The sequence below is a fragment of the Photinus pyralis genome, unplaced genomic scaffold (genome assembly GCF_008802855.1).
Source record: "Photinus pyralis isolate 1611_PpyrPB1 unplaced genomic scaffold, Ppyr1.3 Ppyr1.4_LG8, whole genome shotgun sequence".
Classification (NCBI taxonomy): domain Eukaryota; kingdom Metazoa; phylum Arthropoda; class Insecta; order Coleoptera; family Lampyridae; genus Photinus; species Photinus pyralis.
In genome coordinates this window covers 4,048,996-4,068,156 of record NW_022170819.1, presented here as the reverse complement: position 1 = coordinate 4,068,156, position 19,161 = coordinate 4,048,996, and the positions used below count along the sequence as shown (strand labels likewise).

The 19,161-nt window shown below is 35.6% G+C and overlaps 1 protein-coding gene across 1 annotated transcript; it reads right to left on the bottom strand.

Moving 5' to 3' along the window:
* Nucleotides 1-3,302: 3,302 nt before the first annotated feature.
* LOC116178851 lies at nucleotides 3,303-8,608 on the bottom strand. The gene is made up of 6 exons (XM_031498481.1): nucleotides 8,451-8,608; nucleotides 4,676-4,953; nucleotides 4,386-4,622; nucleotides 4,094-4,332; nucleotides 3,732-4,041; nucleotides 3,303-3,571 (listed from the first exon to the last, which is right to left on the bottom strand). Exons 2-6 carry the CDS (start codon nucleotides 4,941-4,943, stop codon nucleotides 3,441-3,443), a joined length of 1,185 nt encoding a protein of 394 aa, XP_031354341.1. The 5' UTR covers nucleotides 4,944-4,953; nucleotides 8,451-8,608; the 3' UTR covers nucleotides 3,303-3,440.
* Between the last annotated feature and the right edge of the window lie 10,553 nt (nucleotides 8,609-19,161).

Below are 19,161 nucleotides of genomic sequence, written 5' to 3'. Positions count from 1 at the left end.
TCAGATCGACCCGGAAAAAAATTTTCTTATAGAATGTGGCCTGTAGAATCCATAATTTCAAACAGTTCCAAGATTGGGCTACTAGTTCAAAAGTTACAGCCCTTTGAATTTTCTTTCGAAATTGGTTTCTCGTCTATAACTTTTTATTGAGAAGTCTGATCGAAAAAGTACGAATTGATTTGGATTCTACGCACCCAAATTAATAAGAAAAAGTGTTTTCCCGAGAAATTTTGGTGTAGTCGATTTTTGGTAAAAAAAGGAAGGTTAATNTTTTCCGAGAAATTTTGGTGTAGTCGATTTTTGGTAAAAGAGGAAGGTTATACACTGCCTTTTTTTGAGGCTTGCAAAAAAAATTGTCTCAGATCGACCCGGAAAAAAAATTTTCTTATAGAATGTGGCCTGTAGAATACATAATTTCAAACAGTTCCAAGATTGGGCTACTAGTTCAAAGTTACAGCCCTTTGAATTTTTTTTCGAAATTGGTTTCTAGTCTATAACTTTTGTTTTGTATTCGAATACTAAATAATATTTGTGAAAGTATTTGAGTTACTGCTTCCATAAAAGTATTTAATTACAAAGGATTTCAATATTAAAAAGTATTTACAAAATCGAATACTGCTCAGCTCTGAATATGTAGTTTTATAGGTTTGGCAAAAAGGGGTAGTTTTCACCCCTAAAAAATGAAGAGCGCCCATCGGCATAATATAGATTTTGAAGTGTAGGGTAAATTTAACCTAATCCCAAATTTTCATGCGAATTTTGAAAAAATTGCCAGGTTTTACACTACTTTAAGTTTCATTTCCTGGACTAATAGCTGATCAAAGTTACCCAAAGTTTCTCGACACGTAAGAAAATTAACGAAAAGCGAAGGTTTTGCTTCATTTGTAAGAAATGCCTCCGCTTTCACACCAAAAACCTTTAGGTACGTTGTACATACAATGTACGAGTAGATGGGGTTGTTTAATTAATTAAAACGGCTAAACTGATTTGAACCAAATTTGGTACACATATTGTTATACATAAAAGGAAGAGCTAGGCAGAAGTGTGTCAATAGTATATTATATACCATGGGACTAAAGTGTGTTTTAATCCCGAGGGTGCAAATTGTTGCCCGAAACGTAATTGAGGGCAACAAGCACCCGAGGGATGAGGACGTACTTTAGTCCTGTGGTATATACGCTATTTTTTGTACTCCGGAAATCAGCTACGGCGATTTCAATGTTAAAGTGCAAATTTGAAAGAAAAAATCTGATTGATAGTAGGATTAATATATCCTGGTAATGTCAAATTGTGACGGTATAACGATAAATGTCAGTTTGATTTAAAGATTCTAGTTTAAAACTACGGCGTACAAATGATCTTTTAAAACTCTGAAGAATAAGCTATAAGGATACATACCTACTGCCTTCCAAATTCAAAAAGATATATGGAAAATGGTACATATAAAAAGTGTAAAATATGGTGCAAGAATAAATATGTACAATACAGGTAACCATTAATCATTAAATTGTGTGTACTGTCACTTTTTGTCCCGCGTCGCGTTTTTCTCCCTCCGGGGGAAAAAATTGCACTTTAGTCCCTTAAATGAATGACAAAACACGTTGATTTAGTCCACGGAGTACAAAAAATAACAAAAAACTGTGTTCGTAGACGATGTAGAATTCGTCCGTTTCTCTCAATTTCGTTCATTCCAGCAGTAAAAGACACTTGAAACTGTTTTAAGGCATCCCTGCTTTTATCAAAACTCCCCGGAAGATTTTTTGAAACTTTCTTGTCTCTTGGCACTCTTTTCTTGAATCTATGCAGATAATCTTTAAAAAACACCCTTCCAGTTCATTCCTTAACATTTTCTTGAGATTCTCGTCAAACGGGCTTGAAACCCCCTAATACCTTCTTTGATCATTTTTAAAGCTCTCTTGTTTTCCGAATATTATTTGTCGAAACCGATGTGCAAGACCCCGTTTTTCGTGTCGTAAGAGGTAACTAAACAACTGCAGGTGTGCCACAACATTGAGGTGAATGATACTTAGGGGAATGTAAGAGACGTTTGTTATAGCCTTTTGACATCTGTTTGCCGACGTCGTATGCAGGTGATAGGGGTGAAAATTGTTCTTTACTACCACTTTTGTTTTTAATTCTTGGGTGATGCTGATTTTTCGAAATTATTTTGAATGCAGAGTACTTCCCTTGTTGATCTGGTTCGTTTTCCCTACTGTCTAGTTTTGTCGAGGGATTTTGAGTAAATTATTTACATATCTCATTTTCGGCACACAATCATTTTTATAGTATAATACTATTTTTAGACAAACACGTTTTTGTTTATAGCATGTTATTGGTAATTAAATGTGTATTATTACCATTATGAAGGGTATTTCGCCTATTAATTATCGATATAACAATTAATTAGTCATAATATCTTCATTATAAATAACGTTAGCGTTATTAATCGGAAAATAATCAAATGTTGAACCACTTTTGACAAGTTCAGTGTTCGGAAAAAGCTGAAAATATGAACTGATTTTAATTATTAAGCTTTCACCTTTAGGTCGAGGGAAAGAAGGCTGAAAACGAATTTACGTACCATCGAATAGTTCAACAAGTTCAAAAAGTAATCCTAGACGATTTACAAAAAGCGCATTTCCACATTAACAGTCTGAAAAAATTAGTTACTTCAGCCAAGTTTGTTTTCAGCATTTAACAAAAAAATCCGCCCACAAGAAGGGAGCACTGCGCATGACAACCTATTCTTTGACGGACAGACGGCCGGACAAAGTGACCACAATAGTGCGTTTTTTTAAATTTTTGTGGAAATGCGCTAAAAATGGGCTCTAAGATCGTAGTAAATATCGTTTTTGGGTTCCTATTTGTTGTTACATTTTTTGAATTTTGAAAAGGGCCCTTGAGAAACTCAAAATCTTCTGGCTCGGAAGCCTTCTGGATTTCGATAAATTCGAAGCAGTCACTTACCTTGTATTTAACGAGTTATATATTTTTTTTAATTTGGAAAGTGTGCGGGTGCTAGTCGAAGAAGTCGGGGCGTGGATAACGTTCTCCCAAAGATTAAAAAAAAAATGTTTGCCGATTTGTGGATCAAAAATGATTTTAATAGCTACGCAACTTATCTTTCCAGTTCATTTAGGCAATTAAACGTAATTTCTATCAACTATGATCCAATTAACAAGCGCACATGAATTTCTTTGAACCGTTGCTTGAATACTTGATTGCGACGTAACGTCACCAATTTATCTATTAAGACGAGTTGCGTCATGCGATAATTACAATTTTTAAAGTCAAATAAAAAATTAGAAAATATAAACAATTTTATTAGATAGGAAAGCTATATGATAGCTATTTGTACGAAAAGTATGAATTTACACTAAAAGTAATTGCAATAAATATAAAAAATACATAATAATACTTGGATTTCTTTGTACAGTTTATCACGCGTCGCTCACTGAACCGGCGGATGTGGGACTGTCCAGTGTGCTCGAAGAATTGCCTATGCTCTCGCACGCCTCCAAGAATAAATCGGGGTTGACCATTTCCATTACGCGCCATGCCAAGGATTTACCTAGAATTAAAGCGACATTTTGAGATTGGGCCAGGTCTGTGCAATATTGCTAGTGCGCGTTATTGTTATCAAATGCGATTTGTAATTGCTTGTGTAACTAAAGTGGGCACTCAAGGTTAATGTCAATGTTACTAACGAGATTAATTTTTAATGGACTTACCGGTAGGTTGGATAGTCCCTTTTAAGGCCGTGGACTCTTCGCAGTAGTGGAGGGCGGCTTTGCGCAGATTTTCGCAGCCATACTGATCGGCTAATAGTAGAATGTTTGGAACTGTGTTCGGGGTCATGCTGTCCAAAAGGGTCCTCTCGCACAGTGCGGTTAGTCCTGGCAAATGGAACCTGGTGGATAGTGGCAGTAGTTTATTTGCATGCGCGTCTGTGTTGTCCACTTTGTCGGTGTAGATGTATCTCAGCAGTTCCTTTACAATGCAATAGTCGAGGACGGACAGATCCAGTTTGTACCTGATGTTCTGCAATGGGATGAATTAGTTTGGTATCATCTCTCATTCGAGTTGTACTTACTTCGTTCTTTGGATCTTTGTACTTCTGAAGCATCGCGCCTAGTTTGGAACTGCGAGCCCTGATCAGCACGCTGTTCACTTTGAAAAGCTCCTGATTTTGTTCTGATGCACATTCGACAATTGTGTCAGCGTACTGCTCAGATTCCAACGTCAAAATCCGAGCGAGATCTTGCGACAGGCTGTGTTTTTCTTCCTCGCTTTGTATTATTTGTACTTTAACCATTATTCTCAAGTCTTTCTCTGAAAGGATAATAGCTGAAGGCTGAACGGGCAGGGGGCGTTGCGAAACTTACCACTGTCTATGTGTCGCTCGTTGATTCCAAGCGTTTTGTACCCAATTGAGACTAAATTGTGAGTATTTTCTAAGTTCAAAACCAAATTGGAGATGTCACAAAGCTCCCAGTAGCGAATGCTGGCATCCCAAATGCCAAACTGGTACCTAATCCTAGCCTGACCTTTCTCTTCAGTTTCGCACCCGGTCAAATTCAAGCACAACACCAAAGGATTTGGTATTTTTTTACCGTTCGAGCCTGCAATATTTAAAAAGTGAGCAAACGCGATCGCACCACCCACTTCCTTTTACCTTTCCAAAATCGAACCGCCACATTCCAGTAGGTGCTCATCCCGTTGACCGAGCATCGGAACTCGGGACTGTCCAGGTAATCCTTCTTCGCGACGATCTTTTTAAAATTACGAATCCTCCACACCTTTCGAAAAACGACCTCGGACGCGACCGGAACCTCCAAGTCCTCTGATACGCTTCCGACCTCGACGTCGACCAGCTCCTGCGCCTGCTTCGATTTCTTCGCAGTTCTTGGCATTTTGTTCGCCAAAACTGTAAAGACGCCCATTTATGGGGAACTGAAAGAGGAAAATAATTTCTTACTTGCGTCCCGATTATGTAAATATGCAGGTGTATTTATAGCGGGTATAAATTTAGAGATGGCCAACTTTTCGCTGCACCAAGCGAACTGATCGAAAACTATCGTGTCTATCTGAATGTGGCCTACTTGAGAATTGAAGAGTTCGTAGATTATTTGTATAATTATTTTTTTTAATGGCGCAGTAGGTCCTTGTAATTAAGTCGCAGTTGGACCGTCTAAACTTCATCTGCGTTCTTCGCGCAATTAAAGACGTTTTGGGAATAGGTGGAAATTCGTCGAAATTCGCACTTTGTTCGCAGTTGCACAAATAGCCTTATCTTATCATACCACTTCGCCAACACAGACGGAGTGTCAACTGAACTTGGGGGAAAAAAAGTTGCACCTTGCCCTTCTCTGTAGCCGTTTTGTACCAGGAAATCGTTGAACGCCTCGAGGCGCTGGCATAAATTAATTTTGAATGTAAACAGTTCTGGCATTGCAAACGATCGCCAGCTACCTTGAATTGTTACAAAGTTCAATTTGCGCACTACGTTTTTTACATGGAACTAGAATTTGGACATTCCCTTCGGGGGCATATTCTCTTCCTCGAATGTTCCGTGATATAAGTTAGCGCATTTGTTTAAGAATTGAAACAAAATGTGCTTTTGCTTGCGTGCCCAGTAAAACTTTTCAAAATGGGGAGAGGGGGGGGGGGGTGAGCACACGTTCTACCCTTCATGGTATTATAATAAACGGCGAGATAAAAGGTCTACACAAACTCTAACTTTCCAACGCGACTTCTTTTCGAGATGTGATGAGTCTGGTTCAGTAAGACTATGGTCAAGGGACTAACTGATTAATTTTGTGTCATTTGGATTTTCTGTCCGTCCGTCTGTGTACATGATAACTAGCGAACGGTTTGGAATTTTCAAATTCTGTTTTCAGTAATAGGTAAACAATGGGCAAGGGACTAACAGATTAAATTTTGGTCATTTGGACTTTCTGTCCGTCGGTCTATGTACCCCTACTCCCTAACGGTTTCGAATTTTGAAATTCTTTCAGTAATAGGTAAACAATGGCAAAGCGACTAATTGACTCAATTCTGGTCAATACTAGTCAATTGGATTTTCTGTCCGTCCGTCTGTGTACATAATAACTCGCGAAAGGTTACGAATTTTTCAATTCTGTCTTCTGTAATAGATAGACAATGGTCATGGAACTAACTGATTAAATTGTGGTTATTCGGATTTTCTGTCGGTCCGTCTGAGTTTGTCGCTCGTCTATATTTATTCAATTTGAGGAATGTTTGCAATAAATTTGGAAGAATCTCCGAATATCTGCAAAATCTTTCATGAATCCAGGTTTTTGCACCTGAGGCTACTTGAACAACTCGGACCACTATATTCCTAAAAACGATGCTGTTTCCGAACTGAAATTCGAAATTCATACAGAATAACTGCAAAAGCGCTCATCAATTTTTAAAAATCTTCCAGAGATCATTCCAAAAATTTAAAAAAATTCGGAATGTTAAGAGATAAAGAATCTCGTAAAGAATTTAAGAATCTCTTATGTGAACGTGAATAAAATCTATATCTGGCCGATTGTAGAATCTCTGATGGACCTCTCTAGCACCTATCGACAAGCTATAATGAATGCTCGAAGAATATTTCGAAAGATTTTGTACATAATATTTTACAGAAGTTTTGAACCGCATCTGAAGATTGTATAGGATAAAATATGAAAAAAAAATTTTTTAAACATACTCTGAAGAATTCTACAAAAATTTCTGAAGTCGCACAAACTTTGAGAGTCTTAACCGATTCTTTATACACAATTTCTGAAGAATATCCTGTTAGAAGATTGCCTGAAAGACACCTACCTCTGACGATACTCCTTAATCCCTGAAAAGTTTCTAAAGAATACTTCTATGTAAAGTAAGAGTCCTCAGAAAATGTTCAGTAAGCGTCGCAGAAGATTCTTTCGAGTCCTTAAAGAATATATAAAAATGTTTCTAGTATCTTTAGAGAATCTCTAAAAATTGCTCAGAACAAGAACTTTAAGTAACGTGAAGAACATCAAAAGAATTTTTCAATAATCTTGATCCTTGGAGGAAGCTCTGAAGATTCCTTACAATGATTAATACACATTTAATAGAGAAGAATCTCGAAAATTTTTAAAACTTATTTAGAGATCTATTCTTCCAGCAACTATCCCAATAATTGTATAAAGAAGAATGCCTTAGGGATCTCTGCACGGCCTCTGGCGAAACCTTGGACAAGCTTTATAAGAATATAATTTGCTTAGAACCAGTACAAATTTTGGAAATCATTTGAAGATCTTTCAGGAATCTCTAAAATACGAACCGCCCTGAAAACGATCATGAACAACCAGTCTGCATCGGCTCAGTGAGGGACCAAATGGTCAGATTGACATTTCACGGCAGAGTGAAATAAGAAATCTTAAAAAATGACCCACATGAAGATGTTTATATCAGTGGATGGGGAAGCAACATTCGAAATTCCTAAATGACGCAATTTCAATGGCTCTTTTTGGTTGATCCGAGCAAGAAAGCTTCCAATTTGCTTTAAAAATGTTGAATTGAATAAGGTGTCATTCGACACTCAACCCGCATTAGTAATTTAGTAAGCAGCCTCCCATTTTGTACTGAAAGTGAAATTATTGACGTCAAATACCTAGAATTTCAATCAGATGATTTCTGTTGACATCATTTCTGGCTAAACGGTGGTTTAATCGAAATTTCAGGACTTTCAGGATTTGAAATACCTCTCGCTTTGTTCCCAGATGTTTATCGCTATAATTCTTTGCATTGCTAATCTAATCTATGACAATAATGGCGCGAGGTATGTACCTATGACTTGTTTTTTTACCGTGAGCTAATTTGTTTATACGCACGCAAGCCGATTTGTATGAGCAAACCGCAAACACTTTCTTTGTTTATCAAACGCCAAAAGGACTTCGATAAGCCAATTTGGGGCGTACCAAACCAAAGGAATCGGATGTATGACAAAACCCATGATTCACTGATACCAAAGCAATTTGCTGACGTTCCGAAGAAGTCGGGCAATTGAATTACAACATCCATCGTTCGTCAGCTGGAGGCGATAATCTCGATTATCAATTAAGGAAACGGACATCGACTTTTAATTAAATTATGGAGGACAAACAACGTTTGTAATTAGGTTTCAAAATGGCCAAGCGAACCAAAACAAAGGTTTCAATTATAAACAAAACAATTCCATTTCTAGCAATTACTTACGGAGTAAACTGTTTTAATTAGCTGGAACGATTAAGTCGAATACATGTGACAATAATTTAAATATTATTCGAGTTTTTAATGTTGTACTTTGTTCTGCGCGAAAAGAGCATGATTGCCACTTGAGTAAATGGGGCATATGTTTTTAATAACACTTTCGCATTTCGCAATTTGTTGTAATTTGCATAAGCGGATCCTTTCTATTGCTATTAATGGCTTACCTCAAGCTCACCACCTAACAAAAATCACCACACGCAAAAATGGCACAATGTCTAGAAAAAATCGTATTACTACACTTGCGAGCTTACTATAAATGCGGGAGAGGAAGTAGAAATATTTAAATTTGCGGGATCCCTTCCTCTCGCTACGTCATGGTATATACAGTCTTCCCATTCGTGCTCCACGTGCCGTCCTTGTAGAGTAAAGTCATATGGTGTTGTCTGAAAAATTACAAGATAACCAGACTGTATGTCGGAAAGATTTGTTGTGCGTTTTAGCATTGCGGATCATATTCAATATTTTGTTTGTCGACCGAGGACGTTTACCTATGGCGGGTAGCACCGTTTTGCACAAACTCCGCTGACGCTGACTGAAGTATTTTAGGTGCTTGCATGTTACAAATATGTGCCGGTTGTAGAATGTAGACTGTATTGTTAAAATTTTACAAATTCTTCATTTGGTAAGGTTCAAGGTTATAGCCTTTTCACTTTTAAAGATGTTAACGGTACTTAATTCTTTCGCGATTATGATGTGTATTTTCCATGAAGGTCACTGAAAGAACACTATCCAACCGCTGTAGAAAGAGAAACATTATAATTTTGTGCAATACTGATGATTCCGAAGATTATTTATTCTCTCGAATTTCTCTAAGGATATTGGTTTCCGGGCAGATCAGTGGGATGAAGCAATTTGCCGCCTAGAAGTCATTGTTTATTCTGAATAAAGAATGCTAGAAGCTTTGCCACCCTTTTCCCAACAGTTGATGACAGAATGGGGTTTTTACGAAAGTTTCCGCAAAACTTTACTTTCCATAAGGAAATGGCTTTTCGCTTAGTACGGAAAATCTAGCTCCGTTGTGTAAAGATAGATTTTCCTGAAAGGTATTCCATACCTCCCAAACCCCCAGGCGGTGTTGAGAACACTCCCAAGTATATACGGGGGTCATACGCAAATTGAAAGGAACATTGAATCTTTCCTGAGATGGATTTTGTCGGAGGGCAGACCATACCCCCCGGTGTTACCCCTCAAACCGTTTGTCTCGCACCAGTAACTGCATTTTTCGGCAAGACGCCAGCAAACTTAGCACCGGGGGGTCTGGAGGGGGGGGGGAGATGGAAAACGAAGATCATACGCTAATTGAAAGGAAAATGCATTTTCCCTAGGATGAATTTTCTGGGGGCATGTCATACTCTTGCAGACCCCCCGGTATTACATTCCGCCCCTCATTACATTTTACTGCAAGACGCCAGCGAACTTAACACCGGGACAGAAGTCTAGGGGTATTCTGGGAATACCGCCCACTGTATACGAAGATCATACTTACTCTAATTGAAAGTGACGTTGAATCTTTCCTAGGACGGATTTTTTGAGAGGTCTTCTACACCCCCCACACTCACGGTGCTAAGTTCGCTGGCGTCTTGCCGTAAAATGTAATGAGGGGGGGATTGTATGACCGGGGGGTCTGCAGGGGTACCCTCTGAAAAGTCCGTCCTAGGAAAAATTCATGTTCCTTTCAATTAAGCGTATGATCTTCGTATACTCCACAGTGTCACATTCCACCCTTATTACATTTTCCTGCAAGACGCCAGTGGTATTTTAGAGGGGTCCATAGGCATACCCCCCACTATATACAAAGATCATATACTAATTGAACACAACATTGAATCGTTCCTGAGATAGGTGTTCCTGACGGGTATTCCATACCCCCAGACTCCACGGTGTTACATTTCCCCCAAAAACCACTTATCTCACACACACTCCAGTGATCTTATCACCGGAGGGGGGTCTGGTTTGCGTGGAATGCCCTCCCCCAGGTATACACGGTGTCCATTTTTCGAGTGCCACTATGGGGATCTCACTTATCTTAAGAGATAGAAAGTTGGTTAAATTGGGGCAAAGTTGCAAATTTCCATGCTGAATAAAAATCTGAAACGAAATTTGAAATATCTTCAATAGTTTAAAAGATATCGCAAAAAAACGAAAATTTCTGATTTTTGTTTTTAATTTTTTTTGGATAAACTAATTGTAGTAGACATTTCTAATTGACACATTATTCGGACACTTTTTAATGGAGATTTCAAATATGGCATCTTGTTTTTAATTACTTTCAAGATGACGGAGAAACACGTGGCAACTTTAGTTTTTCTTATGGGCGCCATATTGAATTTTGACATTTTGGGTCTTTTTTCTCTTTACAACGATACCTATATCACACATGGTGGTTCAGTATCACATTTTTTCTAAAAATACAATTTTTAATTTTTTGAGAAGAGTGCTTTGGAAAAACAAAACGTTCTTTTATTGTAAACAAAAGTTTGACAGTTTGATCCATCTGTCTGGTTGCAGCATTGTCAGAGAAGCACTCTTCTCAAAAAATTAAAAATTGTGTTTTTAGGAAAAATATGATACTGAAAGCACCATGTGTGTGATATATCGTTGTAAAGAGAAAAAAAAGACGTAATCTCAAAATGTGAAAAATTCAAAATGGCGCCCATAAGAAAAACTAACGTTGCTACGTGTTTCTCCGTTATATTGAAAGTTATTAAAAACAGGATGCCATATTTGAAATCTCCATTAAAAAGTGTCCGTCTAATGTGTTAATTAGAAATGTCTACTATGATTAGTTTATCATAAAAAAATTAAAAACGAAAATCAGAAATTGTGGTTTTTTTGCGATATTTTCAAAACTATTGAAGATATTTCAAATTTCTTTTCAGATTCTTATTCAGCACGAAAATTGGCAACTTTGCCCGCATTTAACCAACTTTCTATCTCTTAAGATAAGTGAGATCCCCAAAGTGGCACTCGAAAAATGGACACCGTGTATACATTCAACCTTTTCCTGAAACAGATTTTGTTGGGGAGGTTTCCATATCCCCGCGGTGTTACATTCCTCCCAAAACCGTTTGTCTCACGCCTGCCATTACATTCTCGGCAGCGAACTTAGCACCGGGGGTTCGAGGGGGGGGGTATGGACCCAATATAATTATACGAAGACATGCGTTAATTTAAAGGGACATTGAATCTTTCCCCACCATGGGATGCACCTTGTCGTGGTGGTGGGGCTTAGTAGTCACAATTTTGTGGCGAAGCCAAGCATCTTAGCCGGATAATTATTAGACTCCGTACTCATTGCAACGTTTCGTACGTGCTACCCAATTTAAAGATCATTTGCCCAATTCCAGTAAATTAGGTTCAAAGGATGCCCTACCATTCCAATGCTCCATGGAGTAGAGAAATCCCAAAGGCTCCACGATCGCTCATTAAACGTAATATAGGAAATTATATTGACATAATTTTTACGCACGTTCACTCCCGAGGCGTGCGGTAGACGACATTTGGACAACTTCTGATTCAAGGATTTCTGGTAAAGGTCGATTTATTTTCCTGGTATTTCTCATGATTCACTGAACCAACAAAACCAGGAGGCTTATATAAGTAGTAGTGCGAATCGCACTATGGTTAACACATATACATTTATACTTGCCTGGGATGGATTTTTTTGGGGGGTACTTCATACTGGTAGTTTTTGAGTTATTGGCATTTTTGGAAAAAAAAATAACATTTCATTCAAAAAATGCCAAGAACTACCGGGTAAGGGCATACAGAATGGTAATAAAACTGGCCCTAAAATTCAAATCTACATTCATTTCTATCATCATGACCTGACGTTTTCGATATTTTTAAATTGTTAACTTTGCAAAATCGCAGCGGCCAGTTTTCAAGACTTTCAATGTCACTCAAAAAATTCCCTAGACTTGAAAGATTCGATTATAAAAAAGAGCACTCACTTATCTTGAACGGTTTAAGAGATATGAATTTTTGAATGGACCCTTGCATCTCCAAATTTGTAGAGAAACATTGACATATGTCAAAAAATATGACAGTCGGTAGGCAAATCTTAAATGGGTTGAGTTCTATCTAAAAAATAATCAGATAGTGCCAGCTTCCGGCATTTACTGTAGCGGCGCCATCTTGAAATTATTTTATTTCAATTTGCAATGGTCGATTATGGCTGTGAACAACATTTCAGGTTTCTATTTCAAATGCAAGTTTAAAAATTTCTAACGAACGGGCTAAAATGAATCTCCCTGTATATTTTTTTAACTCCCAAAATTTTATTCCAACGACTCAATCTTTTAATCTTTGTGAAGTTGTAGAGACAAAGTAATTTTTGAGATAATTTGTTTCTTTAATGGAGCAAAATCTAATTGCTACTGCAATGGTGCAAAAACTATCGGCATGGCATAAGAAATTACTTTTTGTATGAGAGTATATGATGCTCTTAATATAAAGAGAGATGATGGATGCAGTAAGAGCATAACTGAAGCATCTTTCCTTCATTAGGGGAGATGTTTCAAGGTTCCACATTTTTAAAGACTAAAAAAAACGTACACAGGAAATTTCTTGAAATTCTGATCACTTTCATTATCCGGCCAAAAATTTCAGCCGAAGGTTTCTTTTTATTTTCAAAAACTACAATTACAGATTGAGGGTGGGCATTTAAACACAAATTTACCAAATCGGAAACATCCTATCCCGAGGCGTATTATGTCCCTTGACAAGTCACATGGTTTCCAAAAAAAATTGCAATTTTTTGAATTTTTGAACGGTATCTTGTAGACGAAATAATTGTGAGCTAAGGTTTATTTGAAAAATATGTTTTGGTGTACTTCCTCATCCAATTTTCCTTGGTACAACTCAAACGTAACACTGTAGAAATTAGCCTTTAATTGCAGCGAGTTTCCTAAGGAAAGTGTTCAACGGGTACACGTTTCAGGCTCGTGATGAAAACAAAAGATGGAATTGCGTCATGACGTGGTTATTTACCGTCTCTGTTTCGTGGAATGCTAAACATGTTTTTACCTATACCAAAAGCTTGAAATAACATTTTAATCAGCTCAGAGAATTGCACACTTTCTCCCTTTTGAAAAAACCAGTTACCCGTTCAATTAATTTCGTGGCGCCTTCGCCAGGCATTACGTAAGATCAATATTGGGTGTGAAAAACGATCAATGCTAAACAAATCACGTTGTCGCGAAGCATCAATATCCTCTATTAAGTGTTTTTCCGTTATGTTTACGTACATTATTAACCGAGCGCAAACAACATAATCAGATTAAACATAAGTATGCAAATTGACTATATGGCAAAGAAAGTGATGCTGACCTAATATACGCAAATTGAAATAATCTACCAAACATCAAACTGTAGTAGGTACCTAATTAAAATTTAGTGTTCTTACTTACGTAATTGGAAGGTTAGTTTAACAATAAATATTGACAACAATTTTATTATACCGTTAATTAAATTTGGAAAAATAATTCTCCCCCATTCTCCTCCTCTCCGCATTTCAGAATCAATTCAATTTTTTGTGATGATACCTGATAGGAAAAACCATTGGATTTTAGATTGTGAAGTCATTTATCTATGTTAAACAGTTCTTTATTACGCGTAAATGGTAACGATTTCCATGCAGGACTTACATTATCAGCGGAAAATTCTCATGGTAAACACTCCTTGATTTGGAAAAACGAATCGAGAATTAGGTAGCTCGAGAAAATTACGTAGTTGATGTGAAGAGTAATCGAGTAGATAACACGTAAGAAAATCGTGATAAGTTTTAAACAATTAGGTATATGTAAGTTGTTGCGATTTTTAATTGGATTGCATAATGTAAAAGACGGAGAATCAATTTTTTTCCACAAGTTGCACTGAACAATAAAGTACCTTCACAAGATTTAAAATTTTGAAAACGTTTTCCCAGGAAAAATGATCAGTTATGGATTTTGTGGTAGTTCCCGTACTGGAAGGCGAGGTCAAGCTCAGGAGTTTGAAATTAGTTGATTGATGTTTGACAGAAGACAGTTCCATTTAAATTGAATTATAAGTGCACTTCAGGCGGCAACAAAATCAGGGTATCTAATTAGGATTCAAGGATACCAAGGTCATCCAAACTTCAGTTTACAAACTACCTTCTAAATCCAATTTGCAAACATATAAGTACATAATAAGCATTGTAGATGGCCTAGAAGATTTCCGAACGAAACCGAAACTCTAAGGAAAAACAAGCAAACCATCTGCTGATACGAAGGAGGCATGTAATTGAAAGGCTGTTTTGAACCGATGCACGATTTTTTAATGAAGTACGCAGAATAAAAGCACGCTCTACACGATAAACCTTGGGCGCATTGCGTTATGTAGGTTTGTTTTCCATCAACGCATGTGATAGCTCTGACTGAATTGGAAAACATTCATTATCTATCTATAATTTCAGTGTTGAATTCCTGTGTGATACCTTTAGGTAGCATAATTGGATCAAATTGGAAAAAAACTGGAGGATTTTTAAATTGGTATTTCAATTTCTATAGCGATCACATATTGGGAAAGTATGTGAAAAACCTTATAGGAAGCATAACTATTTCTTGATTATTCAAAATACATTCATTGAAAAAATATGTTGCTGCTCATTTTCACCAAGTGAGAGCTATGGAACGCCGTTTTACTTTTTATTACGAAAGTTTACAATGTAACATTATAAACAACAGTTAATTTTATTTCCCGATTTATTATGTTTGTTGTTTTTATGTGAAACATTAAATAAGTTTGTTTAAAAAACATCACTTAATTGAAATGATGTATGAATTATATAGCAATGTGTATAACGAAAGTTTAACAATACAAATCAACAAACGAATACATAAACGAACAGTAATATAACTAACTAGAACTAATTCAACAAACATAAAAATTTATTCATATTAAATGTGGGATTAAAATTATGAACAAACATTTTAATTCAACAATCATATTAATTCAATTATTGAAGTGTTGCACAAATATTCCCAACAATCATTTTAATTCAACAATCATATTAATTCGTGCTGTTAAAATCGGAAAGCATTATTTAAAATGATTGTTGAATTATAATGTTACATGAATTAAAATGTTTGTTGATAATTTTAATTCCACATTTAAAATGAATGAATTTTTATATCTGTTGGACAAAATCGTTTTATTAATCGAAGTATTTCTTGCAATTCAATTTAATTGTTTGTTATTAATTGTGTGTTGAAATACAGTTTCATATACACTCATTCAATATAACAATATAATTCATTTCACATTTTTATTAAGTAACATTTTTTAAACAATCATATTTAATACGTAAGACAATAACAATAAACGTAAAAAGTAGAGGCATACGATTGACTGTTATTTAAAATGGCACATTGTAAAATTTTGGAATAAAATTGTACAAATATTTTCAGAGAACATTTTAATTCAGCAATCATATGAATTCATGCTGTTAAAATCGGCAAGAATTATTTAAAGTGATTGTTGAATTAAAATGTTACATTAATTAAAATGATTGTTGATAATTTTAATTCGTATCTCTGATTGTGCGGAAGTTTCAGGAACTACAGTTTAGTCTATTTGACTACGTGTATACTAGCGCCTAATTAAAATTATCAACAAACATTTTAATTCATGTATCATCTTTATTAATCAACATTTTTTAATCAATCTCTTAATACGTAAGATAAAAACAACAAACGAAACATTTAGAGACATAAGATTGACTGTTATTTAAAATGATACATGATAAAATGTTGGTATAAATACTAAAACGGCGTTCCATAGAGAGCTCACCGCAAGTATACTTAGGGTAGACAGGGATACAGTTTCCTTTCGTTCGGTTTATACAATTAACAAAGCTGAGGTTAGTAAAAAAATAAGTGAGTTATCAAGATTCGATAATACTTAAAAATGGACCTACGATAACTGCGGTTGCATTCGTAATATGTATTAACCAAAACTCTTCGATAAATATTATGATTAAGTTTATAGTCATATTTTCTCGAAGGGATCTGTTGGAAATAAGCAAACGAGAGAGGTTGAGTCATACTTTTACATGTAATAAAAAAGAAATTATTCAGGTACTTGTGGTAAAATTTTATGTACTGCTCGTCATTTAAATAGCACATTATACCGTGTGATGAGTATCCGTAATAATTCAACAAACTGCGATTAAATGTTATACAACGTAGAGGTAGGTACGAATGAAGTGGAAATAATGACTGTTTCAATTTACGAATTGGAGAAAGTGTTGTTTAAAGTTTTAGATCGAAAGCGGTTATTAAATTGGAACGATGGATTTTAAAGTAATAACAAAAAGGGAAAGTGCACACTAATCCTAAGTCATTATGGTGCATGAGGCACGAACGTGTTCGGGATTGTTCTGTACAAGAGTTGCCCTAATCCTTTCAGGAATGTGCTTAAGTTGAAGGTCGGCAAAAACTGGACGTGACTTACAATAAAGCGGTCGCAGTTCAATTCAAATTTAGTAAGGTTTGAACGAACCTCTAAGTGGTCTCAAAAATCACTTTGAATCTTAGTGCTTGAAAAGAGTATTGAGAACAGTGTTCCTTTACAGGTTTGGATTTCAAGAAATTTTAGAGGGTATAGAGAGTTTCAAGTGTATCCCAAGCTAAATGTTTAGAGTACCTACTGCCCTTCTCAATCGCATAACAGTAATCAGTATGACAGAATTTATAAAAAAATTCTTTATTTCAAAATCTTGAGGGGCAATACCTGTATGTGTACTAGGAGGGTTGCGTGTACACACACGAAATCAATTAAAGAAATAGAAATATTTTGTGTATTACACACGTTCACCCCTCCCACTACGAATTAGAATAGTCGGTAAGACCGAATTTCCAGAAAAAATTCTAATTTCTAAAATAGCGAGCGGTGACTTTTGTATTTGCAGTTGGATGGTTGCCTGTAGGCTACTTAAACAAAATCAATAAAAGAAACAGAAATATTTGGTCTATTACAAAAGCCGCACCCCTCTCAATACGAATGAGGATAGTATAGGTAAGACCGAATTTCCAAAAAAATTCTAATTTCCAAAATAGGTAGCGGAGACATATGTATGTGCATTTGGATGGTTGCCTGTAGGTCATTTAAACAAATTTAATCAAAAAAAGAGAAATATTTGGTCTATTACAAAAGTTACACCCGCCACAATACGGAATAAGAACAGTATAGGTAAGACATAATTTCCAAAAAAAAATCTAATTTTCAAAATAAAGAGCGGTGACATTTGGATTTGCAGTTGAATGGTTGCCTATAGGCTATTTTTTCAGAATCAATTAATCAAAGAGAAATATTTGGCCTATTACAAAAGTTACACCCCTCATAATACGAATGAGAATAGTAGATAAGACATAATTTTCAAAAAAAATTCTAATTTTCAAAATAAAGAGCGGTGACATTTGGATTTGCAGTTGAATGGTTGCCTATAGGCTATTTCTTCAGAATCAATTAATCAAAGAGAAATATTTGGCCTATTATACCTCTCACCTCTCATAATACGAATGAGAATAGTAGATAAGACATAATTTCCAAAAAAAATTCTAATTTTCAAAATAAAGAGCGGTGACATTTGGATTTGCAGTTGAATGGTTGCCTATAGGCTATTTCTTCAGAATCAATTAATCAAATAGAAATATTTGGCCTATTACAAAAGTTACACCTCTCAAAATACGAATGAGAATAGTAGGTGAGACGTAATTTCCAAAAAAAATTCTAATTTTCAAAATAAAGAGCGGTGACATTTGGATTTGCAGTTGAATGGTTGCCTATAGGCTATTTCTTCAGAATCAATTAATCAAAGAGAAATATTTGGCCTATTACAAAAGTTACACCCCTCATAATACGTATGAGAATAGTAGATAAGACATAATTTCCAAAAAAAATTCTAATTTTCAAAATAAAGAGCGGTGACATTTGGATTTGCAGTTGAATGGTTGCCTATAGGCTATTTCTTCAGAATCAATTAATCAAAGAGAAATATTTGGCCTATTACAAAAGTTACACCTCTCATAATACGAATGAGAATAGTAGGTAAGACATAATTTCCAAAAAAAAATCTAATTTTCAAAATAAAGAGCGGTGACATTTGGATTTGCAGTTGAATGGTTGCCTATAGGCTATTTTTTCAGAATCAATTAATCAAAGAGAAATATTTGGCCTATTACAAAAGTTACACCCCTCATAATACGAATGAGAATAGTAGATAAGACATAATTTTCAAAAAAAATTCTAATTTTCAAAATAAAGAGCGGTGACATTTGGATTTGCAGTTGAATGGTTGCCTATAGGCTATTTCTTCAGAATCAATTAATCAAAGAGAAATATTTGGCCTATTATACCTCTCACCTCTCATAATACGAATGAGAATAGTAGATAAGACATAATTTCCAAAAAAAATTCTAATTTTCAAAATAAAGAGCGGTGACATTTGGATTTGCAGTTGAATGGTTGCCTATAGGCTATTTCTTCAGCATCAATTAATCAAAGAGAAATATTTGGCCTATTACAAAAGTTACACCTCTCATAATACGAATGAGAATAGTAGATAAGACATAATTTCCAAAAAAAATTCTAATTTTCAAAATAAAGAGCGGTGACATTTGGATTTGCAGTTGAATGGTTGCCTATAGGCTATATCTTCAGAATCAATTAATCAAAGAGAAATATTTGGCCTATTACAAAAGTTACACCCCTCATAATACGAATGAGAATAGTAGATAAGACATAATTTTCAAAAAAAATTCTAATTTTCAAAATAAAGAGCGGTGACATTTGGATTTGCAGTTGAATGGTTGCCTATAGGCTATTTCTTCAGAATCAACTAATCAAAGA

Coding starts and splice junctions, on each gene's coding strand:
- LOC116178851 (XM_031498481.1), bottom strand. CDS start 4,943: ATGGGCGTCTTTACAGTTTTGGCGAACAAAATGCCAAGAACTGCGAAG. Junction 4,623..4,675: donor GGCGGTTCGATTTTGGAAAG/GTAAAAGGAAGT, acceptor TAAATATTGCAG/GCTCGAACGGTAAAAAAATA. Junction 3,572..3,731: donor AGGGACTATCCAACCTACCG/GTAAGTCCATTA, acceptor CTTTAATTCTAG/GTAAATCCTTGGCATGGCGC.